General features: G+C 42.2%; 1 protein-coding gene across 1 annotated transcript in view; it reads right to left on the bottom strand.

The window, feature by feature from the left end:
* Window positions 1-1,939: 1,939 nt before the first annotated feature.
* The window catches only part of LOC134078131 (lysozyme g-like), a 38,654-nt gene continuing 15,065 nt past the window's right edge, over window positions 1,940-25,528 (bottom strand). Inside the window, exons 1-5 of the mRNA XM_062533820.1 lie at window positions 6,028-6,162; window positions 5,397-5,483; window positions 4,940-5,142; window positions 4,672-4,810; window positions 1,940-2,241 (exon numbers count right to left, since the gene is read on the bottom strand). Of these exons, the coding sequence (XP_062389804.1) occupies window positions 2,099-2,241; window positions 4,672-4,810; window positions 4,940-5,142; window positions 5,397-5,483; window positions 6,028-6,073 (618 nt within the window). The 5' untranslated portion in view covers window positions 6,074-6,162 and the 3' untranslated portion in view covers window positions 1,940-2,098. Of the gene's footprint in view, window positions 2,242-4,671; window positions 4,811-4,939; window positions 5,143-5,396; window positions 5,484-6,027 lie in introns of the transcript that reaches the window.

Here is a 25,528-nt window from a genome sequence, read left to right as displayed (position 1 = left end):
CTAGCCATGGACAGTAAAAGAAAAGATCTATGCCAGCTGGCCCACACACACTCGGGGTGTATCATCCTAGCTACCTTGAAAGTGCCACCTAGTGGTCAAATTCTACTAGGCTGCTTTGCTTCCTCAACTTATATGACTTGAGTAAACTGAAAGTTTGAAAAGTTGAACGTTTTTTTTTTACTTTTGTGCTGCTGAATATAAACTATGTGCACAATCCCATTTGCAAGAACAAAATCCCTATGCCCCCTTTGCAATAAACCCACAATAAAAACTGGGCTGTGTTTTGTCTCTCATACGGTATACTCCACACAAACGAGTCTTGAGCTCTCAGTTCAGTCCTTGGTTGGGCTAGACTGGGTAAACCCAGCCCGATCTACCGGCGATTTGATTTCACCTAGCAGCTCAGGCTGGAAACCTCCACATTTTTACCACCAATTTTCACATTGGTTGGAGAATTATCGAATTGCATACAGTCAGTTGAACTATGCCCTCTTGTGCAGTAGAAAATACAGAGCACATTCCCCAGATTGAGCTTGGTGCTACGGTTGGGCCGATTTTGCACAAATTGTTGCATCAATGTGCTGTGGTATGGTCAGCCTGTGGCACTGCTGAAGTGTTATGGAAGCCCAGGTTGTTTTGATTGCGTCCGTATGGTCGTCTGTATTGTTGGGTCTGGTATCTTTTGTCTGGTGTCTCATTTCTCTCTTGACAATACTCCATATATTCTCAATGGGGTTCAGGACAGACGAGTTGTCTGGCCAATCAAGCACAGTACCATGATAAGCAACCCAGTTACTAGCAATTTTGGCAGTGGGCAGGTGGCAAGTCCTGTTGCAAAGGAAATCATCATCTAAAGCTTGTCAGCATGATGGAAGCATGACATGCTCTTCTGGTAGAAAGCTGCATTGACTTACCAGATGACATGGCACACCAAATCATCACTGACTGTGGAGACTGTGGAGACATCATACAGTACTGGACTTCAAGCAACTTGGTGCTTCTCCACTCTTCCTCTAGACTCTTGGGACCTTGATTGGACCCTGATATCCAAATGAAATGCAACATTTTGTTTATGTGAAAAGGAGTTTGAACCATGAGCAATGGCCCAGCTCTGTCTCTCCTTAGTCCTGATTCAGGAGTGGTTTGACACTAGTAATGTGATACTTGTAGACCATTTCCTGGACAGGTCTATGTATGGTGGCTCTTGATGCAGACTCCATGTTAATTTCCAACCAAGTTCTTGAATCGGCTTTGCTTCACAGTTGTCTCAAGGCTGCTGTCACCTCTGTTGCTTACATACCTTTTCACACTTCTCCCTTCCGGTCAACTTTCCGTGAATATGCTTTGATACAGCACTCTGTGAACACACTGCCCTTTCAGTAATGACATTCTATGGCTTACCCTACTTGTGGAGGGTGACAGTGAGTTTCTTCTGGGCAACTATCAAGTCAGAAGTCTTTCCCATGATTTACTAAATCAGAATAATTAAAGCCTCAAGAAACCACCATTTGACTAGCCAGGCCCACATCAAGATGTAGGGTCCGGGCACTCACCATAGGCAGAGCTCAATCGGAGGGGTGGGACAAACAGATGTCTTTCAAATTCCCTCTCCACTCAATTGGATAGCCCTACAACAAATCATCTACTTGTTTTCAAGTAGCAGGATGCTTAATGGTCGCAACTTCTGGCCGTTCTAATATTTTGAGAAATTGATTTTTTCATCAACACTCAAAGAAAAATGGCAGGAAATATTTCACTCTGAATCTACAAAATATGAAAGATTCACTTTTTGAAATAAATTAGGGGGAAAAAATATATTTTCCACAATATACTATTAGACTATACTGTTTAGACCCACTTGTGCGTATGTTTCCCCAATCCTGTTTCTGAGTGAACAAATGGTTGCTGAAAGATCCATTAATCTGACTAGACAGCCATGGAGATGAATGTTGAATGTCTTTATTCAATAATCTGGTATTTTATAGCAACAGTGTGCTTTCAGAAAACTGTAGGATACTGTAAGTAGACTCATACTCAAACTTAGACTACTTAACTAATTCATTTCTTACTCCTGCAAAGGTTAGTTCAGCAGACAGGTTTAGAGGTGGAAGCCTTGTTCTCTGTAGAACTGAGCTCTGGCCACCACATCATTTGAGTAATCCTTCGCAAAAGTGTTTTCATCCACCTTTTCATAGTCAGCGGGGACATTCTGTGGTCCAGCACAGTAAGCAGCAATCCCACCTGAAGTGAAGAAATGTGACACTGAGTTACAAGATCCATGGTGACATAGTGAAACTAAAATGATACAAGTGACATTAATTAACTGGGAATTTGCTTGATGAAGCCACTGGGCTATAAAAAGCAAACTGTTCAACTGACAGTTTGGTGATCACATTAATCCTCTGAGTGATCAAAAAGTCAAGCAGTCCTCCAACAGTCAAAGACCTGCAGTTATATTAATTTGCCCTGATCGTCTCTCATCCATAGACTTACGGACCGAACAGATTTGTCCAGTGACATGGATTATAAACCATTCGACAAAATTGTCCCAGGGGACAAATGTGACCATTCAAAGCGAAATCAGTCGTTTTGCGCACAACGTTATTTTGAGAAAATCAACAATAACAAACTTCCGGGTTAAAATGTTGAATTTCACGTTTTCGCAAAATTCGACTTTATACAGTCTACAGTTTCATATCGTGAACGCATTTCACGGAAAAACATACGTTTTGACTGTTAAACCCGGCGAAGATTCAACACATTTACTGTCATTGTGCACGCGCCGCTTGAAAAGGTGATTTCTCCTCTTCTGGCATATCGTGACTAACCTGACTTTCGCCAGATCCTGTAGTTCACTGTCTGCTTCACACAAGGATCTGGGACTTCTCGATAGGAGATGTATTTCTGAAGGCGGGTCCTTGTAAAACATCCTCGCATGTGATTTGATAAACCACTTGCCTGTTATCTTGAATGACGTGCTAGGCTTCTTCAAGTTCTTGCCAAACCCGGTCGGAAGAAGAGTAAAAACATCCTTGCCACCAATAAATGTCTTCAAAACTATTCTCTGAAAGAATGAATACTCGATAGATTCGACAAAACGGTTGAAATAGCAGAATCAATGTCAGCACAAGACTCCTCGCTGCGTGCCGCCATTGTTATTTGAATCAAACACTCGCTTCGGCGCTCCTGATTGGCTGCTCATTTTTTGATCACTGGCACAGGGGTTTGGATTGCCCTCGCGTCCAGACCCTTGTGTGGAGCTCAGCGAAATGCCTCTGGTGGAGCATGGCGGAACTACAAGGGTCTGGCGAGAGTCAGGCTATATCGTGACAGGAGAACCATGTCAACTTTGGATGATGTTATCTTAGCGATTGTTTGTGTAATACCCTCGATATACATATCGTTGGAAAGCTTAGTTTATGGCCATTCACGTGAGCACAATAACTTAATTTAATAAATTTTACCGAAACGACTGGTTCCGCTTTACAGGGTCACAAATATTCAACTCTGCAACATTTTAATAAACCTACACTGTCAATTTTGCAAGACACATAATACCAAGTATAATATCTTATAAATTACATATTACAAATTACACATAGAGATGATAAGAGGACTGGAACCTAAGAGAGCCACCGTCTCCACTCTCCAACTGGTCATGATGGATCAGATGAAAAGTAATGTAATATGTAAGACATTGTAGCCTTCATGATAAGAGGCAGGACATTTCTTTACAGATTTACAGTACTGAGAATGAGACGGAGGTGCCCACTATATGCACCATGCAACAAGAGAAGACACCCTGTGGGGCCTCACATATCCTTTCACTCAGTAGGTCAGTCAGCCTGCCCTTTGATGAACACCAATCCTTTTTATAGTCCCCAACAAAGACTTGCTTCAGGGGAACAGTATGTAGTATGTCCAACGTTACAAGCCCTTACCCACGCCAGTGAATCATGACTGACAGGTGGACACTTGACAGCTACAGTATCACTGTAACTAGTGCAGATGCAGTAAATCTCAGGTGAGGAATGTGTAAAAAAGTCATGTGATCTGAGGAGAACTTAAGTCACCTCATGGATGGCTCCTCTCTCCTAAATCCAAACATCCAGCTACACACCAGAGGAAGCTAGTGTGTATGCACTTCCCTCTGAAGGTTTCTCATTTTGTTTAGTTTAGTCCACAGTGATAGAGAAAATCTCTTGTGATTATTACCTTTGCCTCCACTAGGGGGCAGACGGTATTACTGTAATTGGATCTGTCTGATTTTAAGTTGGTCTGTCCATCTGTGTGTACAGTATGTGCCCACTCACATACTGTAACTTAAAAAGCACGTATTCAATGTATTATGCATTTTCATTATAGGGGAGAGGGCCAACAGATTACCAACTCCTACCTGATCACCCGTCCTAACTCTATGGGTGGGGTTCAGCAGTTGCCTCATTACTGTTATTATGATGTGTTTGGGCAAATACAACTATCTAGAAAAGTTTTCAACAAAAAGGGGTATTAGTGTGCGCTTTGGACTATTTCTCAATTATTAGACTGAAATATTCAACATATTTCTCCTGAAGGACTGGACAAAGGTGATTCACACTAGTGTACTCCTGTGGGAAACAGATCACCCCTGTTATGCAGTACATGAAAATGCACGTTATCACCAATGCATACCTTTAAGTTGCTGTTCCTTGGTCCATTTGGGAAACTTGTTTTGAATAATTCCTATTGAATCAATGAGGATGCCAGTGCCTTGTTTGATATGCTTCTTGCTATTCCACTCACCCTTCAGTTTGTGCCACTGTTTGGAAATCTAGAACAATCAGGTAAACCACTCAGCATCTCGTTTATGCAAACTACATGACATTACATGTCAACAAAAGAAGTTAAAACGCATGATAATTTATACATTTACTTTTTAAAGTATATGCTACAGGCTCACCTGCATTAGTCCAAAAACATCTCGATTGGCATTCCACCCATCCACCATTACCCAGTGTGAACCTGCTCTAGATGCTCTAGATATGATGCCAGCGATGACGGCTGGATCCATACCGGTCTTACGTCCAACCTTTATGATGATGTCCTTGTACCCATTCATCCTCTCTAGATCTGTTTTAGCCAGCTCAATGGAGGCAGGCTTACCTGCAGTTAAAGATGTTAATCAAAATGGTCAAAGCACTGAGGGCTAGTTTCTCATAGGCTACATGGTTCAAGCATAATCCTACAAAACACTTTTCAGTGCAGGTCTAGACTTAATATTTATGAGAAACTCCCCCTGAGAGTTTAGCTAAACTAATATGTTAAAGAAAAATCATTATTCAAACACAAAATGCATAAGCTAGATATAGTGTCCCATGGAGTTTTCAGTCTGCATGAAAGACTACATGCCATCTCACCAAAGATCTGATTGTTACCATCCTGACGGGCAGTTGCTGCTGATGCTCCAGTGGTCTCGATCTTCATAACGTCTCCATAGCGTCCAACTGGAAACAACCAGGGCGAGAAAAGAGTTCATCCTACTTTGTATCGGCAATGTGTGGGTTTCTATAGTCACATGACTCTCCAAAATATTAACATAAAAAAAAACACACAAATGTCTAAGGATTTTAAGGGATGTAACGTGGCGAGTAGCCACCGTCACGGCAGTGAAGCCCTGCCTTCATTATGTTCGCTGTCTGTGTCGGGTTGCATGTATATGTTTGTTGAATGTCTCCGTTTCCCGTTTATCCTGGTACCATCTACAATCATCAGTCATATGTCATTCATCAGACCCTTCCTCCGTTCCCCCGTAGCTGTTATATGTATAGGTCTATAGATTAACATCAAACACTATACGGCGCCGCGAGGCGTACACTAAGCTACACCTAACATCACAACTCCCTACAGTTTAAAACATTCACCATTCAATCACATTACGTCTGTTCAAATATTCACACAACGTCGTGTTATAAATGTTCCGTTTATTTAGCTTTAAAGAATCATTAACACATAGAATGTCATTATCAAGTCGTTACATGTTTGTCCTACCAGTGTCCATTGTCGCGTCTTCAGTTTGAGAGTGAGTGAATGCCATGTCTTGACTGTTTAAATACAATCTGGGTGAACCGGAAGTAACTACACGATTATTAAAATGTAACTAAAAAGTTATGCTGTGTTACCGTTCGGTTAAGCCAAACTTCAGCGATTAAGTGATTATGTATTTTGTTTATTTTCTAGTTTTTTAGAACGTTGTTTTGTGATGTTTTAAGCACTGTTTTAAGTGGAGGGAGATCTGGACAGGGCAAACCAGTTAAACCACTTTTACAACAGGTTTGATTGCTCTGCTCCAGCTTCAATGGACGTGGCCTGTCGTCCACCATCACCTCCGGACACTGCTCTTGCTAGCTTAACTGCCCAATTCACACCTCCCCTCTCATTCTCAGTGCAGCACGTCTCCCCCCCCCCCCCCCCCCCCCCCCCCCACCCCCCTAGGGTGACCAAGACCATGGTAACACCTCATTGCATTACATTGCATTTGTAGCTTTGTTTGCTTCCCACTCATTTAATGATTTCACAAATTCAGCATTAGTCAAAGCTTCAAGGAATGTACTATTAGCCTGCATTGTACACTCAACCTTGGTAGATTTGTCCTTTTCAGAGCAGGCCGGTTCAATTTGCTCTGTTGCCTGGTTAAATGCTGCCACTCAGACATGCACCACTACGACATGCTTCCATTTTGACATGCCTCTATTTCGACCTGCTGCTAATCTGACACATTTTAGTACCCCCATTCCGACAAAATCCGATTCTACAAATCCGATTTTTTTCCAAGTCAATTTAATGGCAATGTAGTAGGGTAGAGTCTGACCCCGCGTACACACTGTCTTCGTCCGTCAACGGATCACGGAGGTTGGATCTGCCGTATGTGTATTTGCATACACGTTATCTGATTGGCTGACGGATCCGTCGCTGCCTGAAAAGTTGAACATTTCTCAACTTTCTTGACGGAGGCAACGGAGCTGAAGCGACGGACGGACCCACAATGCATTTCGAGTCCGCCCCATGCAAAGTGAATGAGATCCGTTGAAGGACGGAGACAGTGTGAATGCGGGGTGACTGCTGGCCCTGTGTCTTCCCTCTGGCCTGCCTTGGCTAACGAGGGGCGGGGCCGTGACCTTAATTGGTCAACTGGCTCAAGTGCAGCCTATTTAAGAGCTTGGTGGCTAGCAACAATGTAGGCTCTGCTGCGAGAAGGTGTGTGTGCGAGCACACCAGAGCCTTCCACCAGGTATGCCATCTTTTTGAGTGTTTCTGTTTGTGTTCGTTTTGTCATTGTGGTTCATGTTTATTGTTTTATGTACTGTAGCTGGGTGCCCTGCCTGTCCGGACCACGGCAGGGGTGATGTTGCCTGCCTCTCCTGACCGCTACAGTTGGTCGGGCTGCTGTCTTGTCTTCCTTTAGTTTTGTTTGATTTATTATTTTGTTCCAGTTACTTTTAGCCTGGATGCCAGACAGAAGTTTAGCCCCGTCTACATCCTTTTTCTGACAAGAATGGAGTATGACGTCGTCAGTTTTGGTTTGGTTGCCTTTCTTTTGGAGTGTTAAAGGGTAACTGCACCCTAAAATATGTTTTTTGAGCTGTTGATTGATTGAAAATAGTCATAAGTGGTGAACTATACTATTACCAGGGTTAATATTGACAAAAATCGTGTTTCTCGACAAAAGTCACATTTCGTATGATTTTATATTGGAGATATTGCTCTCCGCGCCTTCTACAGGTTGAAATATGCCATGGCATGTTGGTCCAAAATACTATTGGAATGCTGACGTTGTCCTGCACTTCTCGTCCAACACTACATCACCGGGTCGCTACAAATTAGGAATGAAACGCCCCAACACCTGCTGCCCTGATTAGCCTACCTGTGATGTCTGTAGCACTCATTCCCAGATTGACACGAAATCACCATGGTTGATTGGCTGCAGCAGGGCTGCACTCCCTTCCAAATTTCAGAACGTCCTGCCCATTTTGAAAGCCTTTTTCAGAAATGTGAAGAGGGTGGAGTTATGAAGTGACTCTTTAATGGGGGGGCTAGTCACCTGCTGGGGAACTGGTGTAATTGCACGTGTGTTAACTGAGAGTTGCTTGCTGTGGAGAGCTAGCCTGACGAGCCAGACCCACATCAAGATGTAGGGTCTGGACACTCACCGTAGACAGGGCTCAATCGGAGGGGTGGGATAAACAGTTGTCTTTCAAATTCCCTCCCCGCAATAGGATAACGCTAAACAAATCATCTTCTTGTTTTCAAGTAGCAGGATTGCGTAACCTTCCCTCTCCACGCAATAGGATAACGCTAAACGAATCATCTTCTTGTTTTCAAATAACAGGATGCGTTACCGTCGCAACTTCTGGTCGCATGTCAGTCACCATTATGTTAAGCCCACCCACCTACTCTATACACGCTGTGATTGGCCCGCTGGTGCTGGGGGTTCTCAGCTCCCTGGCTCAATGGATCGTGCCTAGACTGCCCCGCCAGCCAAATTACATTTGCTGCCGCTAGGGGCGTCTAAATTTCTAGGCTAGTGGAGAGCTGCACGACAGTCTGAAACCCTTTATGCCTACCGTGAGTTTATTGGTGGAAATTAGATAACGAGATCTCCCATGAAACGAAAAACAATGTTTATCTCACAGTTTGTTGAGTAGTCGTTCCAACAATCTCAGCTTTCCCGTTCGTTAGAAAAAAGGCATCCTTGCTGTATTCCAATGAGAAAAAAAAACATCCACAAGGTAAGGGTCACAGTAATGCAGCATGTAGGAATCTCTAACGCACGAAACTTTGTTAAGCCGGCTCCATACATAACAATAGCATTAATTTAAGGGCAAACCCATTCATTCGTGCCCAAAATGAATAAATGGGTTGGGAGCGTCGCCTGGCTGTTTCGGCAGACTGTCTCGAGGGGTTAAATAGCGCACGTCACTTGAATTTTAAACCAGCTCATCTCTTACCAGTATCCTGTAGCCTATAGCCTATAGCCATACTTTAATAAACACATGTTATGCTCATTTTGTAGGCTACACCTCACCGGCAAGCACGCATGCAAATGCTGGTTTTGCACATCTACAATAGGCCAGGCTATATAATAGGTTTAGGACTGTATTTTGCCTTTGTGCAATTTTAGTTGTGCTCAATCTAAATTATTGTCAGTAAGGATGTGTCATATTACCAAATGGCGAACCTCGAAAATTATTTAGGATGTGTCCATTACGCACTACAGTTACAGTATTTAGGCTATTGTTTTATTTTAGTTTTTTTTGTCCACTACCCATGGCAAACATAGTTGAAACGTTCGCTCTAAACTTATGTATTTTCAATCGGCTTTCACAATCAGCTACAGCTGCACCGATGGTCAGACCATGAAAACTTGCAATGTCTACAGAACTGCTTTCACTTCCCCGAGTTGCGCACGCAACATGCACAATATACAGATATTTAGCAAACACATGTATTTCCAGCTCTCAAAACTGATGAGGTCCAGATCTCAGTGGCCTCATAGCTGCCTACAGCCATGCCTAGTGAGCCTAATGATAGCCTAATAGTTATGACATTAATAGCCTATCAATGACCTCATGTCGGAATGGCACGTTGTTTGAAAAAAAAAAAAAATACCGCCACTGCGACCGTGAAAACAGTGGTGGGACCTTTTCCATAAAGAGACATGTCTCCACTACGACAATTGGATGTCAAGGAAGCACTGAGGTAGGCCTACGATTGTCTGGGAGAACCAAAAATTATACTGGTATCTTGTGGTATCTGTTTTAAAGGCTCCCCAACGGAAGTGTTATTATTCACACAAGGGTTAACAAGTGAACTAGCCATGGACAGTTAAAGAGGAACTATAACCAGTTGGCCCACACCTCAGGCCCACACACAGTTGGGGCGTATATTGAAAGTGCCACCTAGTGGTCAAATTCTACATTAGGCTGCTTTGCTGCCTCAACTTATCTGGCTGACTTGAATAAACTGAAAGTTTGAAAAGCTGAAAGTGTTTGTTGTAGGATCATACTTACATAATGTACGGCAGGGCTGTTGATAGTCAGGCTATGGTTGGGCTGATTTTGCACAAATTGTTGCATCAATGTGCTGTGGTATGGTCAGCCTGTGGCACTGCTGAAGTGTTATGGAAGCCCAGGTTGTTTTGATTGCGTCCGTATGGTCGTCTGTATTGTTGGGTCTGGTATCTTTTGTCTGGTGTCTCATTTTCCTCTTGACAATACTCCAAGATTCTCAATACGGTTCAGGACAGACGAGTTGTCTGGCCAATCAAGCACAGTAACACCATGATAAGCAAACCAGTTAGCAATTTTGGCAGTGGGCAGGTGGCAAGTCCTGCTGGAAAAAGGAAATCATCATCTAAAGCTTGTCAGCATGATGCTCTAAAATCTTCTGGTAGAAAGCTGCATTGACTTCTTACCACCAGATGACATGGCACACCAAATCATCACTGACCGTGGAAACACCATACTGGACTTCAAGAACTTGGATTCTGGTGCCTCTCCACTCTTCCTCCAGACTCTTGGGACCTTGATTGGACCCTGATATCCAAATGAAATGCAACATTTTTTTGTGAAAAGGAGTTTGGACCATGAGCAATGGTCCAGTTCTGTCTCTCCTTAGTCCTGATTCAGGAGTGGTTTGACACTAGTAATGTGATACTTGTAGGCCATTTCCTGGACAGGTCTATGTATGGTCCCTGCTGAAAAAAACAGCAAGAAACCAGCTTAAGTTGGTAGCTGGTTTTAGCTGGTCTTAGCTGGTCTTTGCTGGTTTTCTTCCAGCTATTGCTGGTCTTTGCTGGTGTAGATGGTTAGGCCACCAGACATGCTGGCGTGACCATCTGAGGAAGCTGGTAGTGCTGGTGTGACCAGCCTGTCATTTGGGATACAGCTGGTTTAAGGTGGTCATGCTGGTGACCAGCCTGTCAAGCTTGACAAAGATGGTCAAGCTGGCGTGGCCAGTTAACCAGCAATGTAGACCAGCAACACCAACTAAAATGACCAGCTTGAGGTGGTACGACAGCGGCATAGTTAGACCTGGGCATTCGGGGCTATAGCCCTGGATGTATTGGGAATAGCCCCGGATCTGCGTGCCTTAACTCATTCACTGCCATTGACGTCTTTAAACGTCAATTTAAACACATACGTTGACTGCCATTGACGTCTATAGACGTCAATTGCATTTTTAAATGGGGAGGGCTCATGGGTGGGCTTGGGAACGATCTGGCAGAGTTTCAGGCTTGTAAACAGACTGTACTAGCGATCCGAACCGCTAGAACAGGGCTGTACGCTGCGAGCAGCTCGTCGCAAAAATGAGTAAAAATATATTAGTGCGAATGTAAAATATTAAATACTCGCACACGTGCGAGTACTGATTTCAACCCTGTCATTCGCATTTTGCTCCTAAAATGAATCCACACCAAGTGGATCAAAGTATAGTACAATTTTCGCGCATCTGTAGGCCTTTACAAATTTCAGAGTTGACCACAACTACGCACCTGGCTAGACACTCGCGCATCAACCTCGCGCTCTCACACACATGCAAGAAATGTCACTCCAACTCCATTCTCTTTTTCTTCAATCTGTTCGTTATCAGTTGGTGACTAGTAGCAATTACCGGTGAAACGGCAAACCATGATAAAACTGTTGACTATGACAATTACCGTGTTCATTTAAAATATTATTATTATCACGGTTGAAAGGCTTAACACGGTGTAGAAACCGAGCCTGCATTTGACATAGGCCTGGTAGTAGTGATGCGCGGGTGGGCTTTTTTCAAAACCCGCCCCAACCCGACTCTTCAGGAGATTCAAACCGCCCCGCCCAATCCGCAAAAATATGTTCGAATTGTGACCCAAATCCGACCCGACCCACGGAAAGGAAAAAAACGCACCTAACGTCGTTCGTAGCCTAATTCTCCCACATGAGGACAACAGCGGGTTACAATGATCGGTCATTTTGACAATCTGCGCTCTTCCACACCATTCATAATCTGCAGCCTAGACATAGCCTGTGTTAAATCTCATCTTCATCATAACAAGTTTCCATTCATATTTCCCCTTGCAACTTCATAGGCTAGCCTACTTTTGCGTGAAACACTGCCAAGCATTTAACAAGCACAGCTGTTTATTCATGTATATGACAGAAGCAAGATGTTCTCGTATTGTGCACAACCTTCGATATCCCAGATCATTAGTATGTCGGAAGTTAACAAGTGAGAAATGTGCATTTTTACTTTTTTGACCCGACCCACCCGCAATATTTAGAAAAAACTACTAGGCCTACCCAAATCCGCCCGACCCGCAGATAAACCCGCGGATATCCGCGGGTAATGGGCTGAACCGCGCATCACTACCTGGTAGACTTCCATGAAACAAAAATGGTCTCCTACTGATTCTGTTGTCTAAATGATGTAGCCTATTTAACCACGATTTGGTGTAGGCTACATCTGCTTTTAAGGCGGAACATTTTCATCGCAAATGTGCGCTGTATAGCCACTCTGCGTCTTTTTATGGCTACGTTCACATTAAATCATTCCACTAACGCTATCAGGAGAATAGGCTACCGTAACGTTTTATTTTGAGTTGTCACTCATTGAATATAACAGATATAGGCTACCAAACTCCAAGACAAGTCATGGCAGAGTAAGTTAAGCACCCAGCCAATTAAACATGACCAAGGAAAAAGTGAAAGGACAACTCACAATGCCATGCCACGGTAGGCTACCTAAATCATAGAAGTTAACATTGCTGGACAGGACACTCATCTTTTCTATTACACCGGAAATATTTGTCTTTACCGTTGTTAGTACTTCTTAAAGTGACAGGCACTCAATTGGACCTACACACCACCCCTGTAATATCATTAAAGACAAGTGTAATCAATATGAAGTATTCAAATAACTTTGAATTTTAAGCTATAAGTAATTCTGCAGATCCTATAATGCTATGAATTGTTAACAAAATGTATACAAATTCTGAATTGAAAATATGAAATAGAAACCAGACAAGCCATTTTCTGTGTGTATGGAGTAGTGATGCGCGGGTCGGCCCGTAACCCGCGGACCCCGCGGGTAACCCGCGGGTCGGGTTGGGGCGGGTAAAGAAATTATCACTTTATTTGCGGGGCGGGTTGGGGCGGGTCATTAAAAACAAACGTACATTTTAAAATCCATGTATGTTGCGTGCAATTCCCTATAGCCTATATTAATGGAACCGTATGTAGGATTGTGGCCAAAACGAGTAGGCTAAAGCCCACTGCAATTACTTTCAAAATACTATCGCCTCTCCCTCCCCTCTGAGTCGCGGCTGCCAGCTTGCTGCAGGATCCAACAGGAACAGCAACAGGCTGCTAGCTTTCAATGGCAAGTGCTAATGTTGTTTTCCTCAGCATAATGACAGAGAAACGAACTCTGATAATGCATTGCTAACGTCAGCAATGACTAGCCGTTATTATTTCCCAAACAATTCCTCTACCTTTTCAATTCAATGAGCCACCTCCTCCATATGGCTCCACATAACGTTACTTTGCACAAACATGCATAACTTGTTTGTTCGACTGTCATAGGCTATTTGAAATGTCAATTTACACTAAGTAGCTTACAAGTAGGCTAAGTTAGCCAAACTGATGAATCTTTATCTGTCCAGGAGCAAATTGACTGTCTTCAAATTCTTCTCCGTTTTCAGCCGCCTCAATCTCCTTGTTTTCTTTCGGACGTATTTCGTAGGCTATAGGCCTAATGTTTAGCCTAGATTACAAACGCTGCTTTGTAGGTTTTTGCTGTGTATTTCTAGATTTTTTAAATGTGTAGCATATCATCTTGTCATAATGACCTGATTATCGTTCATATTCATAATCATAGCCTTTGTTGTTGCCAGTTTACAGGCGATGTTTCCAAGCACTTACAATGCCCAGTAGCCTATGTAATAGACGCGGGTGCGGGGCGGGGCGGGTTGTCAAAATAGATACAGTGGTGCGGGGCGGGCTGGGGCGGATCAAATAATTTCATAAAAGCGGGACCCGCGGGTTGAAAAAATACCCGACCCGCGCATCACTAGTATGGAGGGTTTGAGCAGAGACTAGGATTGCCACTGCTGTGAATGATCTGTATCCTGCTTAAGGCAATAAGGTTTTCAATGAAATTTCATAGTGCTCCTACATTTTTTTCTGTGCTCCTAAATGTTTTCATTTAGGAGCACCTACTCCTAGTGAAAAAGCTAAGCGTACAGCCCTGCTCTATAGTATCCTGACCCACGCCTCCCAAGAGTACAGGGTCTAAGGGCATTGGGTAACCATTTCCATAGGGGTCACAAGGCAGCGCTATGCTGTCTAGGAGTGCATGCCATCAAAGCCTCATATCCCACACACAGAGTGATTCGATTTGTGAAAGCCTAAACCACAACGCTATTTGAATAAGATTCTCATTCTACATGTCCGATCGCGTCATGTCTTTGTAACACATGAGGGTACGTGTGGCAGAACTTGTCTGATGCCAGTTTGTGTGCTCTTGTAATGTAATAGCCTTCTTTCGTAATTTGGCATCTCTAAAATGATTCATTTATGATTGTCAAATACTCTGAAGTTTGTGGCTTAACTTGTCCACCCTGTTGTTTGTAAAAGCAGTGATTAATAGATTGTAGGTAGGAATAGGAGAAGGAAAAACTACTTGAGCTACCTTAACTGCTCTGTCTACCTCTGTACTCTGTGTAGAGGGCAGGCATTGTGAAAGGGAGAATGGGCTGGGTGTTCAAAGGTGAAGAGCTCTTTTCCAAAACGCTATAAATCCATTTTTGAAAATATTAAAAAGTCATGTTATTTAACCCTTTATGGGGCAAATAACCATATGTAGTCACTTCCGCACACACTGAAAATTCCCTCCCCCTGCCTCCATTTGGAGTTGTAGAGTCATGTGGTTTTCTCTCAGCCAATTAGGGAAGATCAAGCTGTCTTACAAATATTGACATCATAGCATCTGACCAATCAGCAGTGGACTACAGCACCTCAAACACAACCATCTGGCAGAAATCACATATTTTAGGTTTTTGAACCTGGCTCATCCCACAACTATCATAATAGCATCAAAACTAAACATTGTAAGTTGATATAACTCACACATTATTTGGTTGAATAGTTGTGTTAAAGATTGAGATTGTTGTTATTTGCATAGCATTTTTAAAAGTGAGCTTATTGTTTGGCTAAAAACTAAATGCACTGTATTTGATCATACGCCCTATTAACATAAGTGGCACAAGTGTCCATTTTTACACATATGCCTGATGTATGTATCTTTTTTAAATATAATTAAATGGCACACAGGTGCTTATTGTTAGTGTGAGACCTAGTACTGTGTGCATTTATTTTAATGACTCAATACTGGTTAGTGATAAAACACAATTATGAGCAAATATAAGTGGTAATTTAGTGATTATAGTTGTATTTCGGTTTTTATACACTGGTACATAGGAGTATAGCATTCATAGTACTAGGCACCTGTGTATGCCATTCATGCCATTTAATTATATTACATGGTACACGAGTCCATGTACCAAGTTTGGTTTTGATACATGTAGGGGTTGCTGAGATATAAGCTCACTTTCTGTCTGGCGGCTTCACAAAATTGGCAAAAATGGGCAAAATTGGCTGTTACGGGCGAACGGTAAAAGTTCTGAAGAAAAAACTGAAATGGGTTGGTGAGGCATCAGCTGAGGATGCTCTGTGTCAAGTATGGTGTTGATCGGAGATTTTTTTTTTCAAATTCACCCTGTTTTTTTCCCCCCCAGACGGGTAAGGACATATATATGGTAACTTCATTGACCATGATTTGCTATGCCAAGATGAAAAATAATGATTATTATTTTTTTTTTTTTTAATGTCCTGAAACATCCCCCATTAACTTTCTGAAGTTAAAATTGAGAAATTCCAAAGATTTCAATGAGTGCCCTATTGTGTATTTCACTTAATTTCAATAAAAATGCAGATGTTTTGTTTTGATTTAGTAAAGATAAATCAACTAAACCTAATCCAAAACAGTTTCACTGAAATTAGTTGAAATTTAAAAAAAAAAAAAATGATTTGTGAATATGTATTAAAATGGTGGATATAACGTTTTGGAAAAGAACTACACTACAATGTGCAGGTCTTTGCTTTTCTAAAGTGTTTTGTCAGTGGAGCTTTGTGAAGTCGTCATGCATGTTTCACACGAGGTGCATTCAAACAATGAGCTGCTGTTGCGTAATGGCATGTCAAGCTTCACTTCAGAAATACCTCATAGATTTGGAGCAGTCTAAGCTATCACACATGAAAAATCCAGCTCACACGGAAGTATTAACAGATTTTTTTTTTCTTTAAAAAGACATGTTTCAAGTCAATCCATGAGCATAATTCAATAAGGTTTTCAATTAAATTTCATAGTGCTCCTAAACTTTTTTCTGTGCTCCTAAATTTTTTCATTTAGGAGCACCTATGCTCCTAGTGAAAAAGCTAAGCGTACAGCCCTGCGCTAGATGGAAGCAGTGCCATTTGGATTTGGATTAGTATCTGCCTACAGAGTGCACATGCAGAGACATACAACAAACTAACACATTGAAGATCGACCACAGTGGATCTAGTTTGCACCCGGTGCAGGGAATAAATATGCTTACTTCTTACATCAAGGATGGAAAACACATGAACGGTATGATCCATTTACATTGAATATTGCTATATAGACTAACAACAACTTTGCTAGTGCTAGCTTGCTAAGTCTACTGTCCTGTTCAGAGTCTATAGCGACCATCAGAGTCATAGCAACCTTGACGAGACTGACGAGATAACAATGCAATCGTGGTTGACATACTACTGAAACGCTAACGTTAAAAAGTTGATTTTCACAAAAAGATAGTTTTCTCCATGTTTTGGTCAAAACAGGTGTTTTTAGCAAAACTAACCCATGTTCTACTGACGATTACTAAAGAACGGAAAACGATAGAAACAAACCGTTTTTTCCTGGTGAAAGAAGAGAGTAGGCCTACTTTTTCATTTGGTAGCCTACCTTCGGTGTTTACAGTCATAAAGCTCACCGTTCGGTGGATCTTGGAAAAACAGTCAAAATGTTGTAAAACGTCTGGCAGTATGGAGCGCTCTGCACTGAAAATGGCTGGCAGCCAATGAGTTAAAAGTAATGATGAAAATCGCCCCAGAGGTTTTTATGATATTCCAAACAAACGCCACGGCTAGCAGCCACCAGAGCCGTATCTATATGGCTCTGGCAGCCACAACTGCAACATTGTTACTAGCGCTGACCTGGCGTTATGGAGTCCTAATCATTTGTTGCAACTTTGTGCGATGTGACCGATGTGACCAGCATCCTCTAGTTTTGTTTGTAAACGGGAAATACGTGTAGCCTATTGAAGTCAATAAATTCCCAGCAAGCAAATAACGTTCTGCTAACTTTAAGTAACGTTAGCTTTTGGTTCCCCTGTGGTTAGTTTTTTAGTAACCTACTAACAACTTTTAAAGACCGTTATATCCAGGTTGTCAAAAAAATGAACGTTCCCCTAACGTTTTTACAACTAAAAAAAGTAACATTATATTATGGTTGAATCCCAGCAAGCAAATAACGTTAGCCGGTTGTTCTCCTGTGGTTAGTTTTTCAGTAACCTTCTAATAGCCTACACTGGAGAGAACGTTAGCTCCAGGTTATCAAAGTTCCCCGAACGTTTTTACAACTAAAAAAAGAAACGTTATATTCTCTTTTCACAAACGTTACTACTTAGTTGTTTTTTGGTATCTATTTGTATAGCCATATAGAACGCTATTTTCCGGTCCTGTGCTTGGGTTATTGTTGATGAAAATCGCCCCAGAGTTTCTATCGAGTTTCCAATTGAACACGGCCAGCAGCCACACTGCAACTTAGTCTGAATAATTAGTTGCAAATTCGACATCAGAATAAGCCTATTCTATTCTTCCCCCCTCTGTTGGATTGATATACCAGAGATAGCCCGTCTAACTAGCTAGAAAGGGGCAGCTAGTGCGAGAGGTTGAGAGGAGCCAAAGAGTATAGAAGTACCACGGCGAAATCAGTCACATTGTTCAAATTTTCAAAATCATAATTATTAAGTTTTCACGAAGGGGCATACTCAACCTTCAAAGGTGCACAGCAACAGTCTAACGTTTTGATTAGCCTACATCTTCGTCAGAGTCTGTTATTAACGTTCTGCTAGATGTAGGCTAGGCATACACATCTAAACTCAGTAGACGTAGACTTCGGTCTAGTGGGGAAATTAGCTTTGTTTTAAAAATATGACGACGAGGACCTCAACGATTGGCCTTACTTTCCTTCTCAAACTATGTTGAAATCGCATCTTTCACAGCCCAATTTTCAAAACCCCCGGACCCCCGGAAAATGGAAGGGTTGAACACCTAGCGACGTGCCTGTGGTACGACAATCAAAACCAGCTGAATTACCATCGTAAGCTGGGTAAACCAGCTGAAGGTATGTTTTCGCGAGAGTTTTGCTGGTCTAGCTGGTCAACCATCATAGGGTGGTCAAACAAGCTGTGTAACAAGCTGATCAACCAGCAAACCACATTTAGCTGGTCAGGCTGTTTTTTTCAGCAGGGATGGCTCTTCATGCAGACTCCAGTCTGCTCCATGTTTCCAACCAAGTTCTTGAATCGGCTGCTTGACAGTCTCAAGGCTGCTGTCACCTCTGTTTCTTCCATTCCTACCACACTTCTCCCTTCCAGTCAACTTTCCGTGAATATGTTTTGATACTCTGTGAACACACATTGCCCTTTCAGCAATTGCTTTCTATGGCTTACCCTCCTTATGGAGGGTGACAGTGAGTTTCTTCTGGGCAACTATCAAGTCAGAAGTCTTTCCCATGATTTACTGAACCAGAATAAGAGATTAAAGTCTCAAGAAACCACCATTTCTGTAGCCTGACTAGCCAGACCCACATCAAGATGTAGGGTCCAGGCACTAGGCAATCGGAGGGGTGGGATAAACCAGGGGGTCAGGATTTGACTGATTAGCTTCGCCGATTAGCAAGGCACTTCCTCGTCGCCATTTTCCAGAAATACATCATGTCCGGTGCCGTTTTCCCATAGTTTTCCTCATGCTGATTGGTGGCTGTTCCACTCTCAGCTCATGCACGAGCTTAGTGTGGGCACAAGCTCTCCTTCTGTAACTTAATTGGCTAAGTAAAACGGCACCAGAAACAAGCCCCTTGAAACGCCATGTTGAAGCCTGAAAAAATCGTTCAATTTTGGCAATTTTCACTAGCCTAGCATTCCCATTGAAATGAATGGGGGCGGGACTTGTTCACTTTCTCCAGTTCTTATAATACCTCCATGGGATAAACAGTTGTCAAATTCCCTCTCCACTCAATAGGTTAGCGCTACAACGAATCATCTCCTTGTTTTCAAGTAGCAGGATGCCTAATGGTCGCAACTTCTTGTCGCAAGTCAGTCGTCATCATGTTAAGCCCGCCTACTGACAGCAGTAAGGAGGTGCAAGATTATGTTCTGTTTTTCACACCAAGTTTTCATTATATGTATGCCAGATCATAGACCCAGCCCATGTAAACTGGCCAAACATACCCATAATTCTTTGTGTTTTGATGACGTTGCCGCCTAGTTGGTCACATGTCTTAGCGATCTCTATTACAGTAAGCGGAGTCAGCTCCATTAGGACACCGCCAGCGAAAAAGCAATAAATGAACGAGCATATGATTTAAGACGTGACTGAATGTAATTTATGACCATGTATGGACAATCTGGACGTTTTTATCACCTTTTAGAGCCTAAAATTATCATTATCAAATCTAATACTTTTTATGCCTTTTTAATGACCCTGTGGAAAACCTGTGTGATAGCTGCTGGCTCCTCCTCCTACTCCACAGTGATGGCCCTCTCCTCCACCTCCACCTCCACAGTGGCGGCCCCCCGCTCCACCTCCTCCTCCACAGTGACGGCCCTTTTCTCCTCCTCCTCCCCCACAGTGACGGCCCTCTCCTCCACCTCCTCCTCCAGAGTGATGGCCCCCCGCTCGTCCTCCCCAGTGGCTGCCTGTGCCTCTATTGGGTATAGGGTGATGAGGGTGTCTGTGGGCGTTTGGGTCCAACCTGTACAAGTTTGATTATAACAAAATTATCTGTACCTTCAACCAAAATGTTATTAGAACTGACTGATTGACTGAATGAATTTGTCTTCCAAGTCTGGTTTTGTCGTTTTTAGTTGCAAGTACAGCGTACGTAGTTATTCACTGCTAGCCTCAGACATTTTCATTTGACTGCAATAATGTGGTTCACAGATCATATGGTGCCTTTGTTTGGTAAGTTTTTTTAAAAAATGAAAAAGACCAAACACACATTCTTGTACATACACAACCATCTAATAGCACTTTAGTGGAAAATAACAAAGCTACGGAAGCATGCATGTATGCACACAACATTGTTGTCCATTTACCTAGACTACAGCCTAGATTCAATACGAAAAAGAAATCACAATGTAAGGGAAGGATCAGACAGGACGTGTTTTTCGCAGCACAGAACACTGAGACAAATAAATGACAAGGTCAGACTATCGATGCAGATGTCTGTGTTGATAGAATAGTGTTAAAACTAGCCATCCATTTCAATGATCGCATTGCATTTTGACTAGTTTCTCAGCAGCGGCGGAATTTTACTTTGCTCCGGTTAGTAGTACTGACCAAAACGTGAACAAGGAAGCACACTCCATGCACTCCAGTCGGGACACCTAAGTAATATCAGTTCACTCCTGCCGTAGCCAACTACTGCTGACAAAGTATAACTACTGTAAGGCGATGCAAAGTGATGAGAATAATTAATTGTGTTCTTTGTGAAAACAGTGTTCTTTGTGAAAACTTCTTCATGAAAATTGCAAATGCAGAGAATTGTGTGTAGAGTTTTGAAAACAGTGTGTTTTAGAACTGCAATTTGAGTGTAGAGCAGAAATTGTGCTTATAGTTGAGCAGAATTAGCCCTTTTCACGTGATGTCAGACGAGGCGTTGCTGGGTATCCTCCGGCATGTCCAGCCGCCAAATACTACAGAAGAAGAAGAAGAAGTATTCATGGGTTTCATCAGGTCCCTTTCCACAGGTGTATACAATCAAGCACCTTGATTATCAATGCAGACTGCATGGTGCTTGATTAATACACCTGTGGAAAGGGACCTGATGAAACCCATGAATACTTCTTCTTCTTCTTCTTCTGTAGTATTTGGCGGCTGGACATGCCGGAGGATACCCAGCAACGCTTCGTCTGACATCACGTGAAAAGGGCTAATTGGTTCAGGAGGTTAGTGCATGAGTTACATATATTGGCCATTGTGTCTCAAGTACCAGAAATTGTGTGTAAACAATTGAGAAAAACTTAATCACACATAGGTGTGGGTAGGTGTGTCTGATAAGAATGCTGGGTGGAGAGCCAATCACATTGCTTTGTTGTTCCTGCCACTATTTCTTTGTTCATCCTGTACTCAGAGCGGTAGATAAAACAGAGTGGCCACACTCCCATAGACCTCCATAGGAAAAAATGGCAGCGCTTTTTCCAGGCTATTTCCTCGTTATGGGGCTTTTGGGACTGTTTACAGCCAATCTCTTGGTCAGCAGTCAATGAGTTAATTGATTACACCTTCCAGCATCAGAAGTACATCCCACCCTCCTGCGATTCAGCCATTCAGCACAGGTTTTTTTTTTGAACTTTTGATCGTGGCGGTAACATCAAAGAGTGTCGCAATTCTTTCTTTCTATGGCTCTGCCTGTACTTAAGTCCAGAGACCTCATTGTTAAAGAGTCACTTCACCCCATAACTCCACCCACTTCACATTTCTGAAAAAGGCTTTCAAAATGGGCGAGACGTTCTGAAATTTGGAGAGGGAGTGCAGCACTGCTGCAACCAATCAACCATGGTGATTTCGTGTCAATCTGGGAATGAGTGCTGCAGACATGGCTTATCACAGGTAGGCTAATCAGGGCAGCAGGTGTTGGGGCGTTTCATTCCTAATTTGTAACGACCCGGAGACGTAGTGTTGGACGAGAAGTACAGGACTTCGTCAGCATTTCGATAGCATTTTGGACCAACATGCCATGGCATGTTTCAACCTGTAGTATGCGCGGAGAGCAATATCTCCAATACAAAATCAGACGAAATGTTACTTTTGTCGAGAAACACGATTTTTGTCAATATCAACCCTGGTAATAGTATAGTTCACCACTTATGAGTATTTTCAATCTATCAACAACTCAAAAAACATATTTTAGGGTGCAATGACTCTTTAAAGGAGATTTTTGCAGATTGAGATTTGTAGCAGATGAAGATACAGGTGAGGCCGTGGCACTGGCGTCCTAAGCCATAGACCATAGCTCATTTTACTGAAGTTGCCAGTCTACGTTTATACTAGGCGATATTAACATTTAATAACGCTTTCAAAGGTTAGTATTTCTAACATTATACATCAATAGTCTGACACGTTGTCTCTGGTGTTCTAGGGTGGGTAAGACTGTTTTTTAGTGGCAGGCTTAAGAAACTGTTGACTTGCGCTAGCCTAGCACCGGCGGACTCTGCAACTAGAGGGACTGTGTATAACTCCTGTGTATATATACAGCGCCCTCCATAATTATTGGCTCCTGGTTAAGATGTGTAAAAGCTTTAAAATAAATTCAGGTTTTATTGTAGAAGCATACTCTCACACTGAAAATTGTAGAAAAATTTAAACTTCAACTGAAGTGAATTGTAAGGTGAAAAAAGTAATCCCTGACTAAGAAACAATTATTCTTCATAAAATTACCTGTTTCACAATTATTGCCACCCCTAACAATTCCTAGGAAATAAATGTAATTAAAGTATTTCTGTCATTTCTAGAGTAGTTTAAAAGTTGATCAGAGTATGTACATGAACATTTCATTAGATTAACATTTAATTAGTAATTCTTAAAGTCCTGTTTCCCTGGGTAGGTATAAATATGACGTGACACAGAGGCTATTTCTCTTCAACATGGGAAAGACAAAGGAATACACCGTTTAAGTAAGGCAGATGTGTGTCGACCTTCACAAGTCAGGCAATGGCTACAAGAAAATAGCCACCCGCCTACACCTGCCCATAACTACGGTCAGAGGAATCGTTTAAAACAACTGGAACAGTGGTAAACAAGCCTGGAAGAGGACACAAGCTTATTTTGCCACCACGCACAGTGAGGAGGATGGTAAGACAAATAAAAAAAATCTCCAAAGCTCACTGTTACAGAATTGCATCAAATGGTTGCATCTTGGGGTCGCAAAGTCTCCAAAACAACCATCAGGAGCTATCTACATGCCAACAAGTTGTTTGGGAGGCATGCACAGAAAAAAACCTTTCTCACTCAAAATCATAAGCGCAAACGCCTGGAGTTCACTAAGCGGTACTGGGCCTTCAACTGGGACCATGTGCTTTGGTCAGATGAGACAGAAGATGGAGGATAGAACTTTTTGGCAACAAACACTCTAAGTGGGTCTGGCGTAACAAAAAGATGAGTATGCAGAAAAGCACCTCATGTCCACTGTGAAGTATGGGGGAGGATCGGTGATGCAGTGGGCCTGTTTCTCTTCCAAAGGGCCTGGGAACCTTGTTAGGGTGCATGGCATCATGAATGCTTTGAAATACCAGGACATTTTAAATCACAATCTGGTGGCCTCTGCCCGAAAGCTGAAGATGGGTTGTCACTGGGTCTTTCAGCAAGATAATGACCCTAAACATATGGCCAAGTCTACACAGAAATGGTTCACCAGAGACATCGTATCAAGATCCTTCCATGCCCATCTCAATAATTTATTACAATCTAAAGAACACATCTTAACCAGGGGTGCCAATAATTATGGAGGGCGCTGTACAGTATGTATATAACTGTGTATATTCCTTTAACTGATATTTAAAAGTCTGTATCTGTACTAGTAGTAAAGGGGGAGATAAACTATTATGCTGTATATCTCACCTGCACAAACAAACTCAAACAGTCCGGCTATTTGCCCCAGGTGCTTTGTGGCCATTTCATTAAGGTTGCACCTTGGGGTAAGGGCTCGATATGCCTTCGGCCCTTGGCCCTTGCCTAATAGCAGGAGGGGCTTGTAGCCGAGGGCATGTAGCTTCTCGAGCTGCGAAAGACAACATCATAGATTTGCTATTTTTACAGTTTTTTCCAATTGTTTTTACCATTTTGAAAACTTGCACACAATTTTGAAAATTCACACACAATTCACAAAACCACACCCCAAATTGCAAAATACCTCAATCTACCTAGCAAAATGAAGCACTGCAACCAAAACTGCATATAATATCAAAATCAAACTTTTGCACCACATGGCACACACTTCATTCTTTCACAAGATTTTTGTCTAACCAACTACACACTGTTGGTCATAATGAGACACACTCTTATCTTTAGCATGCTTTGCCATAATACTAAAATAGTTACAATTGTAGAAAGTACTTGACATGCATATAAATATTTGCAGATACAGATGCATGCTGTAGAATCTTTTTTTTTTTCTTCACCAAACAAGTCAGTGCAACATATGCACAGCAAGTATATTTACATTGGACTCTCCCTTCCCCTCTCATTATCACCCTCCCTCTTTCTCTTCCTCTCTCTGCAATGTCTTCCATTTTTGTTGTAAAAAAGGTGCTCGTTGTTTTATGGTTTTACTGTATTGTTTTTATCTTTGTGAAGCACATTGGGTTGCCCTGCTGGACAAAATGTGCTATATAAATAAAGTTGCCTTGCCTCTCCACCTGTGGTCTTTTCATAGTGCTTACTTCCTGATTGAAGTGGTATAAATTAAGCATTGAGGTGTTTGGCTAGGTGGCACACGTATTGGTCAATTAGCTCATGTGTGTTATCTAGGATGCCATTGTTTTGAAACTGCAAACATGTTAGTTTATGTCCGATTTTTGTGTCTTATGCAGAGAACCGTGTTCAGTGCATGCAAACAGTGCCATTTTGAATTGCAAAATGTGTGTAAAGCTGAAAATGTGTTTACTGTTTAGACATTTGGAGACTTGGAAGGATGTGTTGCTCTCTGTGTGTCAGTTTGAATAATTGTGCTATGAATGTCATTTTAGTGTGTTAGCAACTGGAAAACAGAAACGAGACAGCAATTCATGAGAGGATGCACATGTAGCATAATGATTATAGGGACCAACATTTTCATGGTTACCTATTATTGCGGTAATGTTGAAATGTGCTGAAAATGTAGCCTGGGTTTACCCGTTCTGCCTTGCGCACACCTTCCATGGACGCATTTGATAGACAATCATAGCGGCCAATAAACGGCATTCGTAAACCACGCCTCAAATACAAGAAAATGAATGTCTGGCCGTAGGCCGTGGGCAGTAGCAACAAAAACTGATGTTGTTGCTCCTTTAAGAGAAATGGTGCGCCGCTGCAAAATTTGAGGATCAGTCTAATAGGCAGAATAATCTGTTTAAGATGGTATGGCTTCCTAAGTTACATTTCAATAT

The sequence above is a fragment of the Sardina pilchardus genome, chromosome 4 (genome assembly GCF_963854185.1).
Source record: "Sardina pilchardus chromosome 4, fSarPil1.1, whole genome shotgun sequence".
NCBI classification, from domain to species: domain Eukaryota; kingdom Metazoa; phylum Chordata; class Actinopteri; order Clupeiformes; family Clupeidae; genus Sardina; species Sardina pilchardus.
This window is presented reverse-complemented; position numbering and strand designations above follow the sequence as displayed.